Source organism: Schistocerca piceifrons, chromosome 4 (genome assembly GCF_021461385.2).
Source record: "Schistocerca piceifrons isolate TAMUIC-IGC-003096 chromosome 4, iqSchPice1.1, whole genome shotgun sequence".
Classification (NCBI taxonomy): Eukaryota; Metazoa; Arthropoda; class Insecta; order Orthoptera; family Acrididae; genus Schistocerca; species Schistocerca piceifrons.
In genome coordinates this window covers 300,260,671-300,282,266 of record NC_060141.1, presented here as the reverse complement: position 1 = coordinate 300,282,266, position 21,596 = coordinate 300,260,671, and the positions used below count along the sequence as shown (strand labels likewise).

Below are 21,596 nucleotides of genomic sequence, written 5' to 3'. Positions count from 1 at the left end.
CCCCCCCCTCTCTCTTTCCTCTCCACTGCCCACCACCTAACCTCCCGAGTGCACCTAGCTTCCCTACCCTCTCTTCAACTTGTCCCTGCATGCTCCCCAGCAGCACTCCACTGTCCTCCACCTGTACCCTACTATCCCTCCCCCTCCCAGTTCCTTACTCCCACTAGTGCTACTTCGCCGGCCGGGTGGCCGAGCGGTTCTAGGTGCTACAGTCTGGAACCGCACGACTGTTATGGTCGCAGGTTCGAATCCTGCCTCAGGCATGGATGTGTGTGATGTCCTTAGGTTAGTTAGGTTTAAGTAGTTCTAAGTTCTAGGGGGCTGATGACCTCAGAAGTTAAGTCCCATATTGCTCAGAGCCATTTTTTAGTTGCTACTTCCATCATGCACTGCTGCTGCTGCTCGCAGTGCGGCTCCAGCTGCCAGAGAGTGCAGTTATATGTGTATGAGAGTTGCATTTGTGTGTGTGTGTGTGTGTGTGTGTGTGTGTGTGACAGTATTTTTGTTGTGCCTATCTGCGACTCAGCATCTCCAGTGTATGGTGAGTAGCAACTTTCCTTTTCATATTATTGTTACAGTCATCCTGGATTTTCCATTGTTTGACAGTTGAGATATGGACATTCAGCGAGTGCAGAAGTGCAGGCTGCAAGCGACCACCCGGTATGTGCTGACCAGGCTGTGGTTCACAGCCACAGTGACGGTGGCTGAGTTGATGGTGTGCACCAGTGTTGTCACAAGGACATTGCCCCATGAAATTAGTACATGGTGGCATCTGTGTTGTTCAGGACAACTAACAGCTTCCTAGAGAAGGAAGGGCACCCATGACTCCATTGTTCTCTGCACACATGCAAGAGATCTGCCAGTTCTGCTCGGAGTACGTTAATTTGTGCAGAGACACGTGTAACATCCAGTGGCATCAAAGCCTGCCACAGGAATAGAGATAGGTGGCAGCTGTGACATGTCTGCATGACGATCTGCACCCAGGCCCTGCATCCAGAAGGCCTGCTGGATGGTGATGGTCACCGTTCCACATCAGTCTTGATTCACTTGGTGTTGTGGCTCACAGCATCCAAGTCATTCCAGACAGGACCAAGTGGATCTCATGTGTTCTGGTACAGTGAGGTGGCAATGACTTCATTTGTTCTGTTTTTCTCATCTGGCCAGCCCTGTGGGTTGCTTCAGAATTTCACACTTTTACCTGTCAGACACGCTTTCTGCCATGTCAGTATGCTGAGTAGCTACTCTTGTGTCTGACTTAAGCTTTGTTGTGACACTTTGCGCAGTCAGTATTGTGATGATAGCTCTCCGTCGCCTCGATGTCATTCTGCTATGTTGATGGCTTGGATGCCCAGCTCATTCAGGGTGTAGTAATAGCTTATGTGTTCACTGCTGCACCATCAGCGGTCCTTTCTTTCTGGAATTATGCCAGACTATGTGCCCTTTCTGTTCTTTGTCTTTCGTTGCTAGGGAAGGTCTCTGAAATGTTTCTGGCTGCACCAAGTGTACCATTGTGTTATGCAACAGAATGTACATGTCATTTCCAATTAGGGACATCTGTGCATTCCTGCCCTTTATTAGGTGATGTATTTATAAAAAGCTTCTTTAAGTTGTGAAGTCTCAGCAAATCTCTTTCGGTAGAACATCGAGCTGTCTATAACTGTAGCACACATTTGTTGGTTAATGTTAATTGTCATCGCATTCATAATTATTTGTGTGGCTATTTTTAACATTCATGTACCAGTTTGTTCCATATAAGGAAGTATCACCTTCTTGTCCTCTTAACACCTTACTTTCTGTTTCTGAATAATGTTAATAATCTTTTTGTTGGTGTAGGGAATTCAGTGTGTACCAGACGAGGACTGCTGACTAGTAGATCGGAAGCCTACCAAAAAAGAAAAGTGAGCAGTTATTTGAAACTTCCTGGCAGATTAGAACTATATGCTGGACTGGGACTCAAACCCAGAACTTTTGGGTTTTGCAAAGAAATGCTCTGCTGATGTTTAGAGTAGTTGATAACGGAAAATTAGGGGAAAAATTCATGTAGTTGCAATGTTTTATACATTGGCGGGAGGGAGTGCCAGGAACAACATACTAAAAATCTCACTGGCGAGGTGTGAGGGAGAGGGTGTGGGATGTTGAAAGGTCCCTTTTTTATGTTTTTCGTGAATAACTTGAAATTCCCAGTATAAAATTAAACTACATTACATTTCCTACAAAAAGTACTGTATTCATTTTTTTTCTCTATGACTAATAGTTTCTGCATTGCGAGGTATGAAAAAAATTGCAGCTTATTAAAAAAGATGATGTAATAGTGTATAATAATGTTTATTGTTAAATGAAATGAGTCAAGAAGAAATATTAAATATATGTACCATCAGTAATTGCAGTAAAACTGTATTAAGGAAGTTACTGTGTTCCGGGTGAATAGCAAGATCTTTTTTTCGGGGAGGGGGCCGTAAGGGGGGGGGGGGGGGGGGGGGGGAATGCAAGGAAGATGCATTAGGAAAGGAAGGTTCCTGAATTGTGGTCAGGCATTTTTCTCCTTCATAGGTCTGCAAACTGAAGAGCGAGCAGGTGATTCCCCTCTCTCTATATCGCAAAAAGTTACGAGGAACAACTACAAGGTATTTCACAAAATTATACCGCCCCTTTGCCTTTTAAATATCTGGTGACATGTAAGCTGGGAGCCTACCAAAAAAGAAAAGTGTGTAATGATTTGAAACTTCCTGGAAGATTAGAACTATTTGCTGGACTGGGACTCTAACCCAGCATCTGGGTGTCATTTTCCACAAAATGTGTTAACACTACTTGGAATACAGATATGAGTTACTAGTAATACTAACACAAGAAACAGCATATGTACAGAATTTATGTAAATCTATGCACACTGTTCTACACTCCTATAGGGGAGAGCAATTCTAGGTCATCTTGTACAGTGCTTAAAGCATTCTTCCAAGAAAGGTAACATCTCCCACTATGAGTGCTGCTTGCTGGAAAGTTTACAGCCAGCATTTCCTGTTCAATGTTCTTATGTGACTAGACGAAATAACTTCACTGAGCTCAAACAATTGAAAATCCAGGATGGAATGTAACAATATTATGAAAAGGAAAGTTGCTACTCACTATATAGCAGAGATGCTAAGTCGCAGATAAGCACAACAAAAAGACATTCACAAATAAAGCTTTTGGTCATTAAGGCCTTTCTCAACAATAGTTCACTCACTTAAAAACACACACACACACACACACACACACACACACACACACACACACACACACACACACCTCACTGACCACATGTTTATATAGTTGAGTTATTTTCAGTTTATTAAGTGAATACTTATTTGCAGTTGTTAAGTAAACAGTTATGTAGAAATCTCAACAGCAGGAGCTGTTGTGTACGCCACTGAAGAGCCTATCCCAGGTTTCATTGTCTCCGTTAGCAGTGGCTGGAATACTTTTCATAATGTGAGGGGTATCAAATGCATCTGCCCAACCTCAGCTCTTTGAAATTCTGATGAGACGCAGAGGCTCCCCCCTGCAACAGCAATAGGTCATCAAGTTGTTAGCGAACGTAAGACATTTCAACAAAAGTCAGGCAATGCTTTACAGCACATACACTTATACATTATTAGTCCCATTCCATCATGCACATTCCCACCTACTTTGCATTATGTACTGGTGATGTGCCAGCAATTCCTTTATGCAAGAGATTTATATAGTCTATCACTAACTCAATGGCGAGAGAAGTGCAGTAACTTTGTGGTACACATTAATTCACCACCAAGTGCCTACAAGATGGCTACACAGCCTTACAACACACTGTCAATATAGACAGCAAAAAGTTGCGACACTTATGATTCCAATACCTTTTCCACCAACACTACATAGGTCACTGACAGTATAAACTTCCAAACTAAACACTTCTCAGGCGTTGGTTATGGGAACATATTTTACACAAAAGCTCAGTTAACAATTGCAGATAAGTAATCACTTAATAATTCCACTTTATAAATAGAGATCGATTAAGTTATCTTGTCCACTCATGTAAGAGAACTGGATGGGAATTGCTGAGGAGCTATAGTCTGTCTGTAAACTGAAAAGTTAGCAGTGCTGACAGTGTTGGAAGCCACCTTTCCTGGGAGAAGGCCATATAGAATGACAGAATCAGTTTTCACTCTAGCAGTGTTTAACAGTTTGCAGAGATTTAAGTAGAATCTGCCCATGTGTTGGTGTTATTAGTAACTCATGTCTGTATTCCATATAGTGTTAATACACTTCACAAAAAATAAACCCCCCAGGATGTGTCTGCACACTGTGTTGCCATTCATTAATAAGCTGAACTGAGGTAAAATTCAGTACAGCTTTGTGAAACACCCTGTAATTGCTCTTCAGATTGCGGTCCTACAATGTAGGGAAGTGCTTGACCACAAACTGGCAACCTGCCTTCCCTCACATGGTAACGCCTCCCCCCCTCCACATCTTTTCAGCCTGTCCCATCATCAGAACACATTTACTCCCTTAATGTGGTTCTACTGCACTTAGATGTGGTGCACACATTTAATATTTGTCCTTGGTCCACTTCATTTAACAATAATCATATTCAAATACTATTTTTAGCAATCAGTGATATTTTCATCAACTGCAATATGGAAACTATTGTCCATAGAAAAAAGTGATAAGGATCCTCTTTATAGTGAAAAAATGATTAGGATTCTCTTTATAGGAATTTAATGTCGTTTAATTCTGTACCAGGAATCATTTTTGCTAGAATCTGCGGTTTCCGAGTTATTTAAGAAAAGCATAGAAACATGTCCTTTAATCCCTGCCTTCCCACCCACCCAATGCTCACACCCCACCAAAAAGGACTTCCAGTAAGTTGTTCATGGCCCTCCCTCATACCACTGTACAAAAAGTTTTGAGTACACAAATTTTTTACCCAAATTGACCTTCTTTGGACTTTGTTGATTGGAATCTTTCCAGGGGAGAGGTACTGTGGAAGTGGAGATGTGAAGGTGGGCCAAGTGCTGTGCCTGAAGAGCTGAGTTGGAAGAACATTTTCCCACAAAAGATAAAGGTTCCAAATTTGACTCCTTGTTCAGAAGAAAGTTTTAATCTGCCAAGAAGTTTCAGATGAAAAATTTTGTAACTGTTTTTTTGAGATGATAATTAAAACCATATGAGTCCCTTCCAATGAGCCAGAAAATAACTGAATAAATAACTGAAGCTTTAGAATTTTATAGCCCCATGATACAGCCACATCAATGGAATTAAAACTGAAATTTCATAATTTGAGAACCTGTTGTTCCTTCTTCATGGTGCTATAGAAATAAAAACAGAAAAATTACAGTAATATGTTTATACAGAAGAGAGAGACCCAGAAAACACCAGTTATTAGTTATTAGATTTACTTCATTCCAATTGATCCGTAGTGAGGAGGTCCTCCAGGATGTGGAACACGTCAGACATGATTATATCCTAGATTAAAAATATGTCAGTCTTCCTGTCATTGAAATCTGAGTCAATCATAAGCCTGGCTCTCCCATCAGAATGTCAAAGTTAGAATGTTCATCAAACTTCATGGACAGTCCATGGCAGATTAGTAAACTAAGATAACAGTATGTTACACTTACAGGTTAGCTCTTGGATGTCACTCCATCCATCCAACATTTGTGTTGCAGGAGCCCAAAGATGTTAATGGAATGTTTAGAAATCCATCTTTATTCTCGCATTTAGCTCATTTGTTTCTTATGTTTTTTACACACACACACACACACACACACACACACACACACACACACACACAGAGAGAGAGAGAGAGAGAGAGAGAGAGAGAGAGAGAGTGAGTCTAAAATCTATCTTTTGTTATCTTTTCACGTTTAGTAGTGGAGCTGCAGTAACTGTAGTAGTTGTCTAGTATGAGGGCTGCTTTTGAAGTTTTACAAAACAATGTTTCTGAAACTATTGCCGTTTAAAATTTGTACTCTTTTACAGGCATTTGAACCAATTCTCAAAAAATTTCTTCCACTATGATGTAGGTACTTTAAAAACATGATTTAAAAGTATTCAGCAATTCAACAGCTTCTTGGGATGATAAAAATAAATGTCCGTGCGTTCTTGAATGGCATAAGGGAACAAAAAGAAGTTGGGGCAATAAATCAGATAAATAAGGGCAATGAGACAGGATTCCAATGTTTTTGTCTCTCAAGTAACCAATTGTTTGATGTCCTTTATGACAGCTTACATTGGCATGGTGAAGACCGTCACATTTTTGTTATTTTTCCTTGTTCCATTAATGACATGGGGCAAATAACTTTTGTATAAAATGCAGCATTCTATGTTCTTAGATCTTCTAAAGGAATGATCATTACAAATCCAATGTCATCAAAGGGACAAAGATCATTTTCTCTGTCATGAATCACAAATGAAACACTTTTGTAGGTTTTGCTTCATCTCTCAATATCCAAACAGTCAATTGCTATATAATTTCAGGATGTACAAAAGTTATCCACATTTTGTCTTCTGCTTTATGGATTGGAAGTACTCTTGTTGTATTTTATGAGCATTTCCTTACACAAATTTACATGAACCTGTTTTTTGAGCTTTGGTTGAATTGTGTGTTGTCCATGTGGAATGAATCTTGTTCACATCTATCAATGCAAAATGGAATGGCTGTAATGCAATCTTAGGCATTTCTGAGGATGTCTCTACCTCATGGTGAGTCATGTGCCAGTCCTCTCTAACCTCGTTACACCATCTACTGGCTGTTTGTAGAACTTAAAAGTGCTCCACATTTTAGTAGAGGTTATGGTGATGCTAAAGGTATCTTACCATCACATTTTTCTCTTTTAACAGGGACAGTTCGGAAGCTTCTTTTGTGGATTAAGGATAACTTACTGAAAGAAAGACCAGAGCTTTTTCTACAAGGAGAAACTGTGTAAGTCACTTACTAGAAATTATGCAATGTATCTCTGTTTTATTTAATTTTACTTAACATTACTTTTTCAAATTAGGTAAGTGATATGTGGCTTTTCAATAAATTTTTGTTTTAAAGGTAGGTAGTTTATATCTTGCTTCACTAGCAAACAATAGCAACTTGTTTCAAGAGCAAAGAATAGCATTCTGCAGAATACCTTTGCGATGGAGTAGAGTTGTGGGTATAGCAGATAGAAAATTTGCTGCAGATATGTGAAGCATAAAAATCCATTTTAATGTTTTGAGATGTAAGATGAAGAAAGCATACAAAACTTGTGTTAACGTGCTAAAGATATGTGGTCCTAATAAGCTTTTATTTTGTTTAAGAAGTGAAATTTCTTACAGTGTCAGAGAAAATTACTGCAGAAAGTTACACAAGTCGTGTGAAGCTAAAACTGTTGTGTAAGAAGAGTGAGGCTTGTCAGAAGAGAGTAAATCTTTCGAATTTCCTGCAGACACAGTTCTACTTGGGTATGGATAATAGGTGCTTCACAGTGTGGGAATGAAATGGCACAGCAGGTGGAAACATATTGCAAAGTTGAAGTGTGCAGGACAGTAGGATTCTTGTGGGCAAACATCTGAGTTACACACAGGTTCACCATGAAGTTCTGGAAGTGTACAGTCCAAATACAGTGTTGTGTCCAATAGGAATGAAATGGTGCCAACACTTTGACCAAGGCTGCATAAATGTGGGTGATGCTGATGAGGAAGGAAGGCTATCGACGTCGACTAAAGACGAGAATGTCTGAACAATTGAGGAATTGATTAACAGCAACCAGTTTTTCCAATGATGAGGACATATACATAGTGGTTCTCGAATGGCTCCATGGTGTGATTTTCTGTTGTCAATGAATGGAATGGTTAGTAGAATAGTCCAACTGTTGTTTGCGGAAACACTGGTGACTGTATTGAAAAGTAGTGTCATGTATCTGTGCTGCTTTGAAGTGTAGTGCTGCATTCCAGAAAAGTTACTTGATGTGTGTAGTAGTATGTAACTTACTTTTTAGTTTTTGAAGTTCCTTCGTTCTTCTGATTACTGAAACAAATGCTAAAAGTACAATTCTTTGCAATTTTCATGTATGTATTTGATTTTGTTCTAAAGACTGATCGAAATTAAAAGCCTACATATGGATGGTTTGTAGTCAGTGGCCAGTTGGGGGCAAACAGTTTACACATGGGCAGTCAACACTGTGCTCTAGGAGGAGATGATGACTAACAAGGAAATTTCAGACCATGTGAACCACCAAATATGAGCTTCAGGATAGTGTCGGGAGGTTACTGAAAAGAGTCACTGCTATTGCACCTTAAAAAAAAAAAAAATTAGGTCAAAGCTGATGATGCAGGATATGTTTTGGACCAGGTTGTAAGGTTGAAACATTTCAAAATAGTTGAATTTTGTTTATACATGTGAGGTGCACAACCTAAAAGTTTCTGAAACGTTAAAGAGTTAGTAAGCTTGATTCCATTGCAGGTGTAAATGTGCAAGAGTGACTACAGTGATGGCTAACTGGCTGTAGGACTGTTCTCTTATCATACACCCAGCCCGATGAGTTCAAATCAAATGTTTTTTGCTCTTTGACAAGGTAATGCTGTCGTGGAATTTGTATAGTGTTACTTTGGATAAAAGAAATTTTAAGATGAGCACGGAAAAGGCATTGGCATACATACCTATGAAGTTTGACTTTTCTTGGTGCAGACTGTTCATTTTTGTGTTTTTTTTTTTTTTTTTTTTTTTTTTTTTTTTTTTTTTTTTTTTTTTTTTTTTCCTGTTCTCCATAAATATATAAATGTATTTTTTCGGAGAATATGAAGATGAGAAAGAGATGAAACATGTTTTTCAATTTTTGCTTAAATCTCTCTCTCTCTCTCTCTCTCTCTCTCTCTCTCTCTCTCTCTCTCTCTCTCTCTCTCTCTCTCTCTCTCTCTCCCCCCCCCCCCCCCTCCCCCTCATCAGATAATAGATAAGCTGAAGGTAATAGAAATCAAACAAAAGTGTTATCTACAAGAGCTGTATCACAATAAATTTTGGTAATTTTTAAATTCAAGCAGGGATCTGAAATGGCCTGTTCAGTTGTTTGTTGATGAAACTGATGCTGAAGCAAGTGCAGCAAAATCAATATAGTTTGGCGCTCCAAACCCAATTTTGTCATTCTTTCACAGATGAAACTTTAATACATTTCTCTGCCTGGCCATTCCACAGATGCAAAGATGAAAAATGCACAAACATACATCAGCCAAATTAAAATCCAACTAAAACATCTTCATAAAGTAGAGGCATTCAGACCTGATCAAAATTTCGTATTAAGTTTTGTTTTTAGTAAACGCCTCTAGTTGTTTACTGCAGGTCGTTACACTTGAGTGAGATAGAAGTAATCCAGTTTTCAAGGATGTTCTAAGATGACTTACATAATTAATAATATTAATGAAGTAGGTTTGCAGTCACTTATTTGTAATGCTGTATATAATAGGGAACAATGTCACTTGATTTCTTAAAGTCTTTCCATACTACTGTTTGGTCAATAAACAGTGTGCTAATGGAATATCTAGCCAGATGGATGATTTGATCAAGCATGTATTCTTATATGGTTCCCACTATGTTATTCAATACAAAAAAATTTCAGGAGACCAACACAAGATCTAGCATGCTTCAGGATGTAAACTTTTAATATAATTTTAGTAATTCTCACAGGATTGTAAATAGACTATACTGAAGCGAGGTAGTCTGTTGTGATAATCGTTAAGACATTCAGGAAGATTCATAGTACATGAGCGCTTGATGTTGCCACCGGGGAATTTAAAAGGGTGCATCACAAGAGGTGTGTAAATGAACAATGAAATGAGTAAAGATAACGTCCCACCATATAGTAAAGAGACTGGGAGCTAGTGAATGGTTATTTTGGTACATTCTGTTGTTTGTTTTCCACAGAGGATATTCCATTATGGCTAGTTTTAAAATTTTGGGGGCATTTTGCAAAGGATTGTAGATGGACATTATCCTGTCTTAAATACACACATACACATAAACCACACTAACAAAATTAGAGAAATCTGGGTACTTGCAGAAATATACACTTAACATAAAATTATGTCACTTCCTTGTGAAGTAAAAATGTAAATGTGGACAAAAATATTAGGAAAGTATAGACTCGTACTCTCCGTAAGGGTGACATGTTGATTTGCAGGCGGACACAGCAAAAAGACTATTACACATTAAGCTTTTGGCCAAAGCCTTCTTCAGAAAAGAAAGCATGCGCACACACACACACACACACACACACACACACACACACACAAAAAAGCAAGCACATCTCACACACACACGACTGCCATTTTTGGTAGTAAATCAGTCTTTAAATTGTCGTGTTGAATGAAAGCAGCAATCTGGAGTGTGGCTGGGAAGGGACAGGGATAGAAGATTGTGGGGGGTGGGGGGTGACAGTTGCATTCTCGTCTGAGCTTCCGGATATGGTGATCATGTGTGCATGGGGTATGCTTGCTTTTGTGAATGTTTTCTTTTCTGAAGAAGTCTTTGGCCAGAAGCTAATTGTGTAACAGTCTTGTCATTGTGCCTGTCTGTAACTCAATATGTCATATTTACCATGAGTTGCAGTCTATACTTTTCCTAGTATTGTTGGTATTCCAACTTAGAGTTTCCATTGTAAATGTTGACAGCATGTTTTTGTCCATTGGTTCTGATTGAAAACTTGATACTTGTCATACACAAAACACATGCATGGTGTGCCAGTGGTAGAGCTGTAGATTATGGTATTTGATGGATGTATAAAGATAGTTCTGTCCAACATTTTCTACTGTGTGACTAGCAGCCAAGGCAGCTTTATCAAGGTAAATGGCCAAGTATAGACTGTCTACATTGGCCAAACTCAATATCTATGTTACCATTCATGATCTGGAACAGCAAGAGCAGGAAGAATTTTTTTCATAATTTCTGTGATTTTGGTCCCTTCCTTTTTCCCACTGAACTCTCATGATGGAAACTGCCTTGTCAGTACAAATTCACAGTCTTTTTTTATTTTAAATCACACTAATTACTGCTCCTTTTCACTTTCTTTAACCCAATCTCATCCTCATTATTTCTGCCACACTTACTCGCCCTTATTGTTTTTTCTTTGTGAGTTACTTCTCTTGTGCACATCCTGTTATGTTATGATTCATATGTACAGAAACAGTAGAAACTGAAATGAGTATAGTGTATTATATTTGAGTGTACATTAATTTCCATTTGTTGTTACCGAGCGAGGTGGCGCAGTGGTTAGACACTGGACTCGCATTCGGGAGGACGATGGTTCAATCCTGATTTAGGTTTTCCGTGATGTCCCTAAATTGCTCCAGGCAAATGCCGGGATGGTTCCTTTCAAAGGGCATGGCCGACTTCCTTCCCCGTCCCTCCCTAATCCGATGAGACCGATGACCTCGCTGTCTGGTCTCCTTCCCCAAACCAACCAACCAACCAACCATTTGTTGTCAGAGTGAATGAAAACCTAGTATTTGCATTACATTTGGTTTCTTACTTGATTTGGAAAGTTTTTATGTTTAGCTATTTATTTTATTCTGTATTTATTGTTTCAGGAGGCCTGGTATACTTGTTCTTGTTAATGATGCTGACTGGGAACTCTTGGTAATATATTCTTTTGAATTTTTAGTGTTGCTAGTAACTGCAACAGTTGTTGCCTCTTACGTGTTTCTATTGTTGCTGCAATGAGCAAATATCCTACAGCATGTATGTGCCGTATAGATTACCTTTCAGCAATCACATCTTGCTGCTTCAGGAATATCAACAGCTTGAATGAAAGAATCTTGAAAGTGTTTGCTACATCATTTTCTTTTCAGTTCACACACTATAGCTTCCATACTCAGCTTATCGGAAGTAATGTTTAAAACTTATTTGTGTGCTATGGTAAGATATGCATTGTTTAGTAAGCAAAAGAGTGTCACAAAGTGTTAATTGATACTAAAAATACCAAAACATTTGAAAAACAATTTAAATTACCAAGTGCTAGACAGCTGCTAACTTCAAATTATAGTAGAGTGTTTGTGGATGGTCTGTCATGACAATCATTTTGTTTTATCAAGTATAGCAAAACATACAGAATTTCTTTGACCCCTGACAAATTTTTCAGGGACTGTTCTTGTTTGAATAGAAGAAGAAGTAAACAGTGGGGAGGAGGGTATGAGTGTAAAATAAGTGAAGTGAGGTTCATGAGGATGGCTGGGAGAATGTGGCTGTAGAGACAGGGGCGAGCAGAGGTAGAAGCCAGGAGAATCACAGGATCAGGGGATGTGTTATAAGCACTGTTACTACCTATGTAGCCCATAGAAGCTGTTATTGAAGGGGATGTTTGAGATGGTGTGGGTTGTGAAGCAGCCATTGGAGTGTAACATGTGCTCAGCGTTGTGTTCCACAGCTTAGTGGTCAACTCTGCTCATGCTCACAGTTTGATTGTGGCCATTCATTTGAGTGAGCATACCCACATAATAGGCTGTGCAGAAGTTACTGCAGATTTGATACATATGAAATGACTGTTTTCACAGGTTCCCCTTCCATTGGCAGCATAGAGTATGCCTGTGATGAGACTGGAGCCAGGGTATGCTAGGTGGATGCATAAAAAAGGTCTAGCACATAGGTCATCCACTAAGATGTCATTCATGTGGCAAGAGGTTCGAAGACTGGGTGGGTGATGGATTACCAGTTTGGGAGGGTGCGAAGAATTATGGCTAGGATGTTTCTCATTTTTGGGCGCAATGATAAGTAATCAAAGCCTTGGCAAATGATAAGTTGTGTCAGCTTTGGGGTAATAATTGATATTAGAGAGGATACTCCTTCGTGTCCGTTTCATGATGGTCATTGGAGAAGTAGTGGCATGTGTAGATAAAGCACGAGAAATATGTTTGTGTGCTAGGTTTGAAGGATAGTGCTTCTCTGTTAAAAGTTTACAGCCATGATAAAAAAGTCATTTAGTTTTGTTATTTCGTGTTGAGGAAGGGTGCTGCATGGACTTTGACAAATTACTGTCCAGCTGTTGTGAGCATTTGTAGTACTGTGCCACGCTGTCTAACTCCAAGTGCCTACAAAAGTTTAGTAATATTTAAGTAAGGTGCTGGAATGTGGTAAATAAAAATCAAATCAGTGGTTTGTATAATAAAATATTAACCTTGGTGAGTGTTTGGCTTTCACAAGCTGTAAGCTTCTCCACGTTGAGGTGTTATGGCATTCACTAGTTGAAAGCTTCTCTGCATTGGTGTGTCCTAGCATTCACTAGTTGAGCTGTGCTCCAAGTTAATGCAAGCTATAAAAGCTCTAGAATATGAAATTGACAATTAACTGTGTTAAAGTACAAGTTAGCGGTATTCAAAGCAGTAGCATGAGACAGCAATCAACCTGTGCAACAACCGATTACTAGTCACAGTCAGCCACTAAGTTCTGATGCTTGGAAAATATAGAATTACCTTAGCAGTGCAGCACATCACCAAAGAGAATTAGTTTATGGAACAAAGTGACACAGTTATGTTGCCTATAACTGAATGCGAGTGATCGATTCTGGTTGCTTTCACTGCCAGCTTGTACAGAGACTCTTCTTAATATTGCCCATTGTTCAAATTGTATTAGAAATATGGTTACGTATTATCAATTGAGAGGACTTGAGAATACAGTGATAGTAACACATCTGATTGAAATGCATATAAACATCAGTTTTAGTAATGTTGGTCTAATTTAAACAATAAAAACCTGTCTTTAAATTATCAACAATATTATGAAAAGGATACATTGCTACTCATTGTAAAGATGACACAAATTGCGTAGAGGCACAAAGTATAATTGTCCTTAAAAATTGTGGGTTCTTGAGCAATTTCACACTAATTGACTTTTGTATGGAAAAGTCGAAGTTCTTGATGTAACATACAATCAGCCAGGCAACACATGGATTGTTTGGTGCAAAGCAGTGAAATTAGTAATTATGAATTTCAGAAATATTCAGCAGCTGCAATTTAAGCTGTGCCCTATGCTCTGAGGATCCTGCCTAAGTGCACCCCAGAAAAACAACAAAAATACTTGACAACCAATATATTGATGGTAGGCAATGAAAACCTCGTAATTCCATTTGCTAAATTTTGCGGGTGAAGTGAAAACAGTTCCATAAAAAAACAATATAAACTGGTACAGAAAGTTGCCACATGTGTAACTGTATAGTGGAAGCTTCGTTATTGACAGATAAGGGGAATACGTACACTTTCAAATCTCTCTCTGATTATGGAGTCACTGGTTACTGGAATTACGAATTTTTACAGACCAGATGGAGTTATGAGGTTTTCATTGCCTACAGTCGATATGTGAAAGCTTTGCCTTTCTTGTAGCTATGCTTTGTGTATATTAATTTGAACCATTAACTTTTCCTATTTGTGTGTTCACTCTACTTGACAGTGATATTGTTGTTTGCTGTCTACGTAATGCGTCCTGTTCTCTGAATATTCGCTGTCATTGGCTGGCAAGATCATGTGACATGAGCTATGATTGGCAGACACACATTCATCGCCCAGCGCAATCTTGATTTCATGGCTTTGAAATCGGCTGTGCTGTTTTTGGTGGAATTTGTATTTATAGTTTTTGGATATGAAAATACACAGTGTACATGTTGCCACACATCTAAGATTTTTCCAAAAAGTGTTGTTTTTTACTGTGTTTCATTTCCTAAAGTTCTACCATGTTTTACACTGCTGTGTGTAAAACCATTACCATTCAAAGGATTGCAGCTCCAAGGGAACATACATTGTCACTTAACACAGAAAAAATGTACTTTCACCTAGGATATAGTGTATTTTCACCCATGAAAAAGTACACTTTTAACTGGGAATTCTGGGAATTTTTTTTCTTGTCCACAGATACTTCCTGTGCTATGTTGTTGTTGTGGTATTCAGTCCTGAGACTGGTTTGATGCAGCTCTCCATGCTACTTTATCCTGTGCAAGCTTTTTCATCTCCCAGTACCTACTGCAACCTACATCCCTCTGAATCTGCTTAGTGTATTCATCTCTTGGTCTCCCTCTACGATTTTTACCCTCCACGCTGCCCTCCAATACTAAATTGGTGATCCCTTGATGCCTTAGAACATGTCCTACCAACCGATCCCTTCTTCTGGTCAAGTTGTGCCACAAACTTCTCTTCTCCCCAATCCTATTCAGTACTTCCTCATTAGTTATGTGATCTACCCATCTAATCTTCAGCATTCTTCTTTAGCACCACATTTCGAAAGCTTCTATTCTCTTCTTGTCCGAACTATTTATCGTCCATGTTTCACTTCCATACATGGCTACACTCCATACTAATACTTTCAGAAATGACTTCCTGACACTTAAATCAATACTGGATGTTAACAAATTTCTCTTCTTCAGAAACGCTTTCCTTGCCATTGCCAGCCTACATTTTATATCCTCTCTACTTCGACCATCATCAGTTATTTTGCTCCCCAAATAGCAAAGCTCCTTTACTACTTTAAGTGTCTCATTTCCTAATCTAATTCCCTCAGCATCACCTGACTTAATTAGACTACATTCCATTATCCTTGTTTTGCTTTCGTTGATGTTCATCTTATATCCTCCTTTCAAGACACTGTCCATTCCATTCAACTGCTCTTCCAAGTCCTTTGCTGTCTCTGACAGAATTACAATGTCATCGGAGAACCTCAAAGTTTTTATTTCTTCTCCATGAATTTTAATACCTACTCCAAATTTTTCTTTTGTTTCCTTTACTGCTTGCTCAATATACAGATTGAACAACATCGGGGAGAGGCTACAACCCTGTCTTACTCCCTTCCCAAGCACTACATCCCTTTCATGCCCCTCGACTCTTATAACTGCCATCTGGTTTCTGTACAAATTGTAAATAGCCTTTCGCTCCCTGTATTTTACCCCTGCCACCTTTAGAATTTGAAAGAGAGTATTCCAGTCAACATTGTCAAAAGCTTTCTCTAAGTCTACAAATGCTAGAAACGTAGGTTTGCCTTTCCTTAATCTTTCTTCTAAGATAAGTCGTAAGGTCAGTATTGCCTCATGTGTTCCAGTGTTTCTACGGAATCCAAACTGATCTTCCCTGAGGTTGGCTTCTACTAGTTTTTCCATTCGTCTGTAAAGAATTCGTGTTAGTATTTTGCAGCTGTGACTTATTAAACTGATAGTTCGGTAATTTTCACATCTGTCAACACCTGCTTTCTTTGGGATTGGAATTATTATATTCTTCTTGAAGTCTGAGGGTATTTCGCCTGTTTCATACATCTTGCTCACCAGATGGTAGAGTTTTGTCAGGACTGGCTCTCCCAAGGCCGTCAGTAGTTCCAGTGAAATATTGTCTACTCCGGGGGCCTTGTTTCAACTCAGGTCTTTCAGTGCTCTGTCAAACTCTTCACGCAGTATCATATCTCCCATTTCATCTTCATCTACATCCTCTTCCATTTCCATAATATTGTCCTCAAGTACATCGCCCTTGTATAGACCCTCTATATACTCCTTCCACCTTTCTGCTTTCCCTTCTTTGCTTAGAACTGGGTTTCCATCTGAGCTCTTGATATTCGTACAAGTCGTTCTCTTATCTCCAAAGGTCTCTTTAATTTTCCTGTAGGCAGTATCTATCTTACCCCTAGTGAGATAGGCCTCTACATCCTTACATTTGTCCTCTAGCCATCCCTGCTTAGCCATTTTGCACTTCCTGTCGATCTCATTTTTGAGACGTTTGTATTCCTTTTTGCCTGCTTCATTTACTGCATTTTTATATTTTCTCCTTTCATCAATTAAATTCAATATTTCTTCTGTTACCCAAGGATTTCTACTAGCCCTCGTCTTTTTACCTACTTGATCCTCTGCTGCCTTCACTACTTCATCCCTCAAAGCTACCCATTCTTCTTCTACTGTATTTCTTTCCCCCATTCCTGTCAATTGCTCCCTTATGCTCTCCCTGAATCTCTGTACAACCTCTGGTTCTTTTAGTTTATCCAGGTCCCATCTCCTTAAATGCCCACCTTTTTGCAGTTTCTTCAGTTTTAATCTACAGGTCATAACCAATAGATTGTGGTCAGAGTCCACATCTGCCCCTGGAAATGTCTTACAATTTAAAACCTGGTTCCTAAATCTCTGTCTTACCATTATATAATCTATCTGATACCTTTTAGTATCTCCAGGGTTCTTCCATGTATACAACCTTCTTTCATGATTCTTAAACCAAGTGTTAGTTATGATTATGTTGTGCTCTGTGCAAAATTCTACAAGGCGGTTTCCTCTTTCATTTCTTAGCCCCAATCCATATTCACCTACTACGTTTCCTTCTCTCCCTTTTCCTACACTCGAATTCCAGTCACCCATGACTATTAAATTTTCGTCTCCCTTCACAATCTGAATAATTTCTTTTATTTCATCATACATTTTTTCAATTTCTTCGTCATCTGCAGAGGTAGTTGGCATATAAACTTGTACTACTGTAGTAGGTGTGGGCTTCGTACCTATCTTGGCCACAATAATGCGTTCACTATGCTGTTTGTAGTAGCTTACCCGCATTCCTATTTTCCTATTCATTATTAAACCTACTCCTGCATTACCCCTATTTGATTTTGTGTTTATAACCCTGTAGTCCCCCCCCCCCCCCCCTCCCCCATGAACCATGGACCTTGCCGTTGGTGGGGAGGCTTGCGTGCCTCAGCGATACAGATAGCCGTACCGTAGGTGCAACCACAACGGAAGGGTATCTGTTGAGAGGCCAGACAAACGTGTGGTTCCTGAAGAGGGGCAGCAGCCTTTTCAGTAGTTACAAGGGCAACAGTCTGGATGATTGACTGATCTGGCCTTGTAACAATAACCAAAACGGCCTTGCTGTGCTGGTACTGCGAACGGTTGAAAGCAAGGGGAAACTACAGCCGTAATTTTTCCCGAGGGCATGCAGCTTTACTGTATGATTACATGATGATGGCGTCCTCTTGGGTAAAATATTCCGGAGGTAAAATAGTCCCCCATTCGGATCTCCGGGCGGGGACTACTCAAGAGGATGTCGTTATCAGGAGAAAGAAAACTGGCGTTCTACGGATCGGAGCGTGGAATGTCAGATCCCTTAATCGGGCAGGCAGGTTAGAAAATTTAAAAAGGGAAATGGATAGGTTGAAGTTAGATATAGTGGGAATTAGTGAAGTTCGGTGGCAGGAGGAACAAGACTTCTGGTCAGGTGACTACAGGGTATGCGGGTAAGCTACTACAAACAGCATAGTGAACGCATTATTGTGGCCAAGATAGATACGAAGCCCACACCTACTACAGTAGTACAAGTTTATATGCCAACTAGCTCTGCAGATGACGAAGAAATTGAAAAAATGTATGATGAAATAAAAGAAATGATTCAGATTGTGAAGGGAGACGAAAATTTAATAGTCATGGGTGACTGGAATTCGAGTGTAGGAAAAGGGAGAGAAGGAAACATAGTAGGTGAATATGGATTGGGGGACAGAAGTGAAAGAGGAAGCCGCCTGGTAGAATTTTGCACAGAGCACAACATAATCATAGCTAACACTTGGTTTAAGAATCATGAAAGAAGGTTGTATACATGGAAAAACCCTGGAGATACTAAAAGGTTTCAGATAGATTATATAATGGTAAGACAGAGATTTAGGAACCAGGTTTTAAATTGTAAGACATTTCCAGGGGCAGATGTGGACTCTGACCACAATCTACTGGTTATGACCTGTAGATTAAAACTGAAGAAACTGCAAAAAGGTGGGAATTTAAGGAGATGGAACCTGGATAAACTAAAAGAACCGGAGGTTGTACAGAGATTCAGGGAGAGCATAAGGGAGCAATTGACAGGAATGGGGGAAATAAATACAGTAGAAGAAGAATGGGTAGCTTTGAGGGATGAAGTAGTGAAGGCAGCAGAGGATCAAGTAGGTAAAAAGACGAGGGCTAGTAGAAATCCTTGGGTAACAGAAGAAATATTGAATTTAATTGATGAAAGGAGAAAATATAAAAATGCAGTAAGTGAAACAGGCAAAAAGGAATACAAACGTCTCAAAAATGAGATCGACAGGAAGTGCAAAATGGCTAAGCAGGGATGGCTAGAGGACAAATGTAAGGATGTAGAGGCCTATCTCACTAGGGGTAAGATAGATACTGCCTACAGGAAAATTAAAGAGACCTTTGGAGATAAGAGAATGACTTGTATGAATATCAAGAGCTCAGATGGAAACCCAGTTCTAAGCAAAGAAGGGAAAGCAGAAAAGTGGAAGGAGTATATAGAGGGTCTATACAAGGGCGATGTACTTGAGGACAATATTATGGAAATGGAAGAGGATGTAGATGATGATGAAATGGGAGATATGATACTGCGTGAAGAGTTTGACAGAGCACTGAAAGACCTGAGTCGAAACAAGGCCCCCGGAGTAGACAATATTCCATTGGAACTACTGACGGCCGTGGGAGAGCCAGTCCTGACAAAACTCTACCATCTGGTGAGCAAGATGTATGAAACAGGCGAAATACCCTCAGACTTCAAGAAGAATATAATAATTCCAATCCCAAAGAAAGCAGGTGTTGACAGATGTGAAAATTACCGAACTATCAGCTTAATAAGTTACAGCTGCAAAATACTAACACGAATTCTTTACAGACGAATGGAAAAACTGGTAGAGGCCAACTTCGGGGAAGATCAGTTTGGATTCCGTAGAAACACTGGAACAGTGAGGCAATACTGACCTTACGACTTATCTTAGAAGAAAGATTAAGGAAAGGCAAACCTACGTTTCTAGCATTTGTAGACTTAGAGAAAGCTTTTGACAATGTTGACTGGAATACTCTCTTTCAGATTCTAAAGGTGGCAGGGGTAAAATACAGGGAGCGAAAGGCTATTTACAATTTGTACAGAAACCAGATGGCAGTTATAAGAGTCGAGGGACATGAAAGGGAAGCAGTGGTTGGGAAGGGAGTAAGACAGGGTTGTAGCCTCTCCCCGATGTTGTTCAATCTGTATATTGAGCAAGCAGTAAAGGAAACAAAAGAAAAATTTATAGTAGGTATTAAAATTCATGGAGAAGAAATAAAAACTTTGAGGTTCGCTGATGACATTGTAATTCTGTCAGAGACAGCAAAGGACTTGGAAGAGCAGTTGAATGGAATGGACAGTGTCTTGAAAGGAGGATATAAGATGAACATCAACGAAAGCAAAACAAGGATAATGGAATGTAGTCTAATTAAGTCAGGTGATGCTGAGGGAATTAGATTAGGAAATGAGACACTTAAAGTAGTAAAGGAGCTTTGCTATTTGGGGAGCAAAATAACTGATGATGGTCAAAGTAGAGAGGATATAAAATGTAGGCTGGCAATGGCAAGGAAAGCGTTTCTGAAGAAGAGAAATTTGTTAACATCGAGTATTGATTTAAGTGTCAGGAAGTCATTTCTGAAAGTATTCGTATGGAGTGTAGCCATGTATGGAAGTGAAACATGGACGATAAATAGTTCGGACAAGAAGAGAATAGAAGCTTTCGAAATGTGGTGCTACAGAAGAATGCTGAAGATTAGATGGGTAGATCACATAACCAATGAGGAAGTATTGAATCGGATTGGGGAGAAGAGAAGTTTGTGGCACAACTTGACCAGAAGAAGGGATCGGTTGGTAGGACATGTTCTGAGGCATCAAGGGATCACCAATTCAGTATTGGAGGGCAGCGTGGAGGGTAAAAATTGTAGAGGGAGACCAAGAGATGAATACACTAAGCAGATTCAGAAGGATGTAGGTTGCAGTAGGTACTGGGAGATGAAAAAGCTTGCACAGGATAGAGTATCATGGAGAGCTGCATCAAACCAGTCTCAGGACTGAAGACCACAACAACAACCACAACAACCCTGTAGTCACCTGACCAGAAGTCTTGTTCCTCCTGCCACCGAACTTCACTAATTCCCACTATATCTAACTTCAACCTATCCATTTCCCTTTTTAAATTTTCTAACCTGCCTGCCCGATTAAGGGATCTGACATTCCACGCTCCGATCCGTAGAACGCCAGTTTTCTTTCTCCTGATAACGACATCCTCTTGAGTAGTCCCCGCCCGGAGATCCGAATGGGGGACTATTTTACCTTCGGAATATTTTACCCAAGAGGACGCCATCATCATTTAATCATACAGTAAAGCTGCATGCCCTCGGGAAAAATTATGGCTGTAGTTTCCCCTTGCTTTCAGCCGTTCGCAGTACCAGCACAGCAAGGCCGTTTTGGTTATTGTTACAAGGCTAGATCAGTCAATCATCCAGATTGTTGCCCTTGCAACTACTGAAAAGGCTGCTGCCCCTCTTCAGGAACCACACGTTTGTCTGGCCTCTCAACAGATACCACTCCGTTGTGGTTGCACCTACGGTATGGCTATCTGTATCGCTGAGGCACGCAAGCCTCCCCACCAATGGCAAGGTCCATGGTTCACGGGGTGGTTCCTGTGCTAGGCATTAATTAATAAGCAGCACATTAATGTGGGACCTAACATTAATCAAACCACATCACAACACAACATAAATTAATTTTTGTGTATGAATAGCTACAGGATCCTTTTTGTCCACAGTGCTACAGATCTTGTTGGTTTTGTGAGAGATTGT

At 39.7% G+C, this 21,596-nt stretch overlaps 1 protein-coding gene across 2 annotated transcripts in view; it reads left to right on the top strand.

The window, feature by feature from the left end:
- Positions 1–21,596, top strand: part of LOC124795241 (ubiquitin-related modifier 1) — a 67,883-nt gene that overhangs the window by 43,560 nt on the left and 2,727 nt on the right. For both annotated transcript variants that reach the window (XM_047259170.1, XM_047259169.1), the window contains exons 3-4: positions 6,856–6,937; positions 11,563–11,611. In XM_047259170.1, the coding sequence (XP_047115126.1) occupies positions 6,856–6,937; positions 11,563–11,611 (131 nt within the window). The remainder of the gene's footprint in view (positions 1–6,855; positions 6,938–11,562; positions 11,612–21,596) is intronic.